General features: G+C 41.4%; 1 protein-coding gene across 1 annotated transcript; it reads left to right on the forward strand.

Annotated features, from left to right (window-relative positions):
* Positions 1-1,340: 1,340 nt before the first annotated feature.
* Positions 1,341-4,057, forward strand: CKAP4 (cytoskeleton-associated protein 4; the record flags this gene model as incomplete). The annotated part of the gene is made up of 3 exons (XM_010132875.1): positions 1,341-1,460; positions 2,418-2,614; positions 2,726-4,057. Coding segments are annotated over 3 exons (1,649 nt in total), but the record flags the coding sequence as incomplete, so codon positions are not given.
* Between the last annotated feature and the right edge of the window lie 1,480 nt (positions 4,058-5,537).

Below are 5,537 nucleotides of genomic sequence, written 5' to 3' on the forward strand. Positions count from 1 at the left end.
GAAACTTCATGTGCCTCTGTATAGCAGATGGCTGATGTCAGACATACAGTAGTGCAAGAATTAAAGGTGGCAGAAAGGAATCACACACAAGTTTTGATGTAACCCTTAAAAGGTTTGCTTGCTGTTGTTTGGTGTTTTTACAGAAGAATGTACTTGAGGGAGAGGAGACCAGGCTGTATTTCATTGTTTTGCAAAAGTTCAAGGTCCTGCGTTGTACTTAGAGTGCCACCAGTGCAGGTGCTCTGTGAACTGGCTTTGCCCTTCAGTCTTTCACTGCAGAGCGCTTCTGTCAGGAGTGAGTGTTACATAAACTCATCTGTTTTACACATCGGCAGTAGGAGGAGAAAGGAAATGATGTGGAAGTTTAGTCTTTAATATAGCAGAATTTTCAGAGAGGCCGAGGTCGTTTGGTGTTTAAACACCGACCAGTGCATGACCAGTTAGAGGACACATAGTTGTTAGCTATAGGTATATTTTTATGTGCTGTTTATGATGTTAAATCTTTCAAGGGCTATGGTTTGTACCTCACCAGCCATGAACACCAAACAGGCAAACTCACACATAGTTGCACACACATAACAACTGTGTAGAGAATATGAACGGCTACTTTGAAGTTGAGAAGTTTATCTCTCTCATGCAAGGGATTTGCTTTGGGCCCTTGGTGGCTCTTGGTTAGGACAGATTCGATTAGAAGCTGGTCTAATTTGAAGTCCCAAGTTCATTTTATTATGTCAGACCTCTCTGATCTTCAAGCGTATAGGACAATAGCTTCAAGTTACACCATGAGCATTTCCAGAATGCAGTGGAGGAGCAAGTATAAAGTACTTCCACTGCAGAGGGGTGGGATCCGTCTCTGTCAAACGTATAGCAGCAGAGACCTTCTGGCCCTCCGGAGAGTTCTCCTGGCCATTTCTGATGCCTTTTCTTAGGCTTAGCAATTGGAGATAGTTAATTGCAAATACGAATTATTTGGTTGGAATGTGTCAAAGAAAGTAAGTTCTGTCATAAGAGGGGGAGGAGAACATCCCATGCCTTCCTTTTCAATTTCTGAGGTTCATTTATAGTGATACAGAAAAAGCGCTCTGTGGAAAAATATCAGAATGAATGACAGCCAAGATGTAATGAAAATGGGGTTGGTAAATCAGTGTAATGGCTGGTGCACTGCCGCAGTACGTATGGCAGCGTTACCTGCTTCCCCACCCCCTGCTCCTTAGCTCGTTTCTAGTCTTGTGTGTGAGCACTAGAGAATATAAGTGCAGGGGATATAAAGTCATTACAAGCCTTTTTACAGAAGAGGGGATAAAAATAAGTCATCTTTATGGGTATTGTTCAAACTGCAGGGATCTGTCGGAGCAAGGGCAAGCCTTACAGCCAAACTCAACCTTCCTTACACAGTGTAGACTTCCATGACAACCAAGGAGGATTTGGCCAGGGATTTAGTCTTGCAAAAATATATGCAGGTAACTTAATTTCTAAAGAGTAAGTCTGTTAGTTCTTTTGAAAATAATTTCTCAGTTCAGAGTGTGATTGGGAACTGTGGGAGCCTCCTCCAGTTAAAAAGAAAAAAAAATAGAAGCTTTGTATATTTCTTCCTAAGAACATATAAAATATACTTCCTTCTATTTATAAAATAAAACCACCCCTCCAGCTGTGTATCTAATCAGTAAACATGGCAGCCCATGTGGCATGACTGATTAATATACATACCCCTCAGACACAGGGAGTAGTGTGAGGCAAGGCAACATGCATTACTCAGCACTTGCCATCCTGCCAAGGCTTGAGGTATTTTCTACGCAATGGATTCCTCTTGCAGCCAGTGGGAGTTCTTACCTTGCTTTACAAAGTTTAAAAAAATACAACACACACACACACACCTCTTTCTCCAGTCTTGAGACTGATGCTCTGCTTGGCTGACCATTTGCCATTGGTATGCCTGGATCTTACTTTTAAATGTGAGAGTAAATGAATGTGGTGCCCACTTACCCCTTGACCTTCTCTCTGCTGTTGCTACTAAAATCAACTGTAGTTTTTGTAACCGGGAAGCTTAATAGCATACCTGACCCAGTGGTAACAACTTTCTGTGAGTATTATTAACGCGAGGTAAATGCAAGGCAGTCCCCTTGGCAGCTGCTACGGCTTTGTTCTCTGCCGCCGTATGTACATGTGCCCCTGTTCACTAAGAGCATGTGGATGTATGCATGTGTGTGAATAATGAGGTACTAAGCATTTAGAACATTAAAGCCTTTCCATGTTTTTTATCTTAAATAGTTAACAAGAAAAATCAGTGTCGTCATTGTTGTCTAGGAGCAGCAAAATGTCATGATTACTACTTCTGTTCCTCAGTCATTCCGAGCTCCCCTTTCCCCCTGATTTTTCCTGTTACTCTTTCTTGTCTGTTTTGAAACTTTTGTAATCAGGAATTGGTCCAAATGCAAACTCTGGAGACTTGAGTTTGATTTTCACTGCAACAGATTTTGTGGATCCGTCGGGCAGGTGGCAAGTCGGTGAGGCCAAGGATCCTCAGCAGGAGATGTATGTTTCTATAGAGCTGTCAGGCTCTAGATGCTGGTCTTTGTTGTGCCTCCCATATCTGTATGCCATAGCGTCACTTCAGGTAGGGAGCATAAAGGTGATAATTCCTTGTGGTAACAAGGGCCATAAGGATCTTAGACACAAAGGGTAAGGATGAAGTTGTAAGTATTAATCATGTGGATTTCTGTTTTAGGTGCATTCTCTTCAAGCCACATTTGAAGAATTTGAATCCATGATGAAAATTGCTCAGCAGAAGCAGGAGGTTACTGAGAAGGCTGTTAAACAAGGGGAGAATGAAATAAACCGGGTCAGTGAAGTGCTGGAGAAGCTGCAGAATGAAATTTTGAAAGACTTGTCTGATGGCATCCACATGGTGAAGGATGCAAGGGAACGAGACTTCACATCTCTGGAAAACACAGTGGAAGAGAGGCTAACAGAGCTAACCAAGTCTATAAATGATAACATTGCTGTATTCACTGAAGTCCAGCAAAGGAGCCAAGATGAGATCAACAATATGAAAAGAAAGGTTGATTCGCTAGAAGTGGCAGATGTGTATAAACATGAAATTAAGGTGCTAAAAGATGCTTTTGATGAGATGCAAGCATCCATGAAAACCAAAGAAAAGGACATAGAGACCTTGAAGAGTACAATAGACTCCATGGAGTCTGATGTGTATACTGAAGTAAAAGAGCTAGTCAACCTCAAACAAGAACATGAGAAATTCAAAGAGGCTGCGGATAGTGAACACCTTTCATTAAAAGCTTTACAAGAGAAAGTTCTGAGAGCTGAGGATTCTATTATGCAGCTCCCTAGTGACATTAAAAGACTTGATGAAGATTTACTGCAAGTTAAAGCCAACCTCAACAAATGGGAAGAAAATGAACTCTTCAGAAAAGCATTAGAAACTTTTGGGAAGAACAGTGAAGGACTGGAGTCTCGATTGAGGCACATGGAAGATGCCTTGGAGTACCTAACTTCTGTTGCTGCTCAAAACAGTGAAAAATTGCAGTCTTTCCTTTCTAAGGAGGCAGAACATGAGAAAAAGCTTGGTGCCCTAGAACAAAGCATTGCTGCTTTTCAGGGAATCTCAGATATGGATGTGACTTCCGTCACAGACACTCTGAAAAATCTTGGTGAATCACAGACCTCGCTGTACAATGACGTGGAAGACTTGAGGAGAAGCATCAGTGACCTGCCATCCTCCGGTGCTCTTCAGGATGTCCAGAAGCAAATTAGTACACTGTTGGATCAAGGAAATCTTCAGACAGGTCAAGCACATTCTCAAGGCTATCTTGAAAAATTTTCTTCTGTGGAAGGCTCTGTAGATGAACTGAGATCTTCTGTCAGCCAGGTTGATTCCGATTTGAAAATGATAAGAACTGCAGTGGATAGTTTAGTCTCCTACTCAGTGAAAATTGAAAACAATGAGAACAACTTGGAGTCTGTGAAGAGCTCAATAGATGACCTGAGGAATGATCTGGAAAGGCTGTTTGTGAAAGTAGAAAAAATACATGAAAAAGTTTAGGCAGCAGTGGTCCTTGTGCAAATAATGGATTAAGGAGAATAGCTTTTGTATGCCCAGTTTTTTACTCTTTTTAAAGCAATTTGATACCTCCAAAGAGAATAAGAATACTTTAATAATAGAGACAGTTCTGCTTATTTCCTTTATTTCTCTTTTGTCTAGTGTTTTGTGGTTTTATTTGTTCTTTGTTTTTTAATTTTAAGAAAACATAAGTCTAGTTGGGGTTTGTGTTTCTAAGGGCTTATCTTCTCTGTAAAGTTGTGCCACTGTAACTGTTCTTGTATAACTAAGGCGCTACAGCCTCGTTAGCATGGGCACATATTTAATGGCATGAAGGTGTTTCACACTACGACACTAGAGATCCCACACAGAAGAAGGGCTACAGCTATTCTGGTACTAAAAGCATACCGCTGTACACACTGAGAGTTTTCCTGGTATGTTTTGGTTTAAGAAACAAACGAACAAAACTACACCCCTATCTTAAACTGTTCAGACTGGTAAACTTAAGTGTGGACCAGGTTTGAAGCAACTCATCTGCTTCTGCAGTTTGGGACTCAGCCATGTGGTCAGTTTACCAGGTGTCAGCTGAGCTGTGGTGCATTTCTGTGAGTCCTTAATCTGTACCCACGAAGGGAAGGTTTGAAGTAAGTGGTATTGCTTGAGGCTAGGGCCTAAGAGAGGTGTTCAGCCATGTGGCTGCAGAGATTCATTCTTTGTGATCACAGTCATCTTTGCCAGTATCTTCAGCTGCTGGCACAGGTGATCAGTGCTTAGAAGGGACAAATGAAGGGTGGGATTAGTTTCAGGAGGGTACAGTGATATTTTTATCGTATTTTCGGACTGTTTACATGATGAGTCCATGTCTTCCTTGGGTAGGGCTTCTTTGTCTGTGACACAGGTTCTTCTGTAAAAATTACCACAAATTTGAATAAGGAAAGAGAAGGACTAAAATTGCATCTCTTGTGTTCCATGTGTAGCAAGCATGCTGATGTTAATAGTACACGCCAAAACACACAAGGGGGGAATTCACCATGAAATCAGCAGAATTGCTTCTAAGGCATATACATTTCCAAGTTTTCACACAGCTGACAGTGACCTGAATTCTTGTTACATATTCAAGATTTGGTGCCTGATTCTTATCACCGTTGTTGTCACCAGTGTCTGCCTGGGGCACTGGTAGCAAAGGATCCTTCTAGGAACTGGCTGACAGTGAGGAAAAAGTATAATAACTCTCTGTATGTTCACTTAAAACCCACTTCTTTGTGGAACTTGCTTGGTTTTCTGTCTTTTTGGAAAGGATTGCCTTTTCAAGTTTGCTTTTGAACTTTATCCAACGATTTGGTAAAGGAGTCTGAAGAATTCCTAAAACCAGCGCCTTCCAGAAGTGGTGTGCTTCTGGGGAACAGCACAGGAGAAAAGGGGTTCTTCTAGTTAAATAAAATACCGAACCATATCTAGAGTTGTTCCCACTATAAACAGGAAA

This window comes from Buceros rhinoceros, unplaced genomic scaffold (genome assembly GCF_000710305.1).
Source record: "Buceros rhinoceros silvestris isolate BGI_N320 unplaced genomic scaffold, ASM71030v1 scaffold13953, whole genome shotgun sequence".
Classification (NCBI taxonomy): domain Eukaryota; kingdom Metazoa; phylum Chordata; class Aves; order Bucerotiformes; family Bucerotidae; genus Buceros; species Buceros rhinoceros.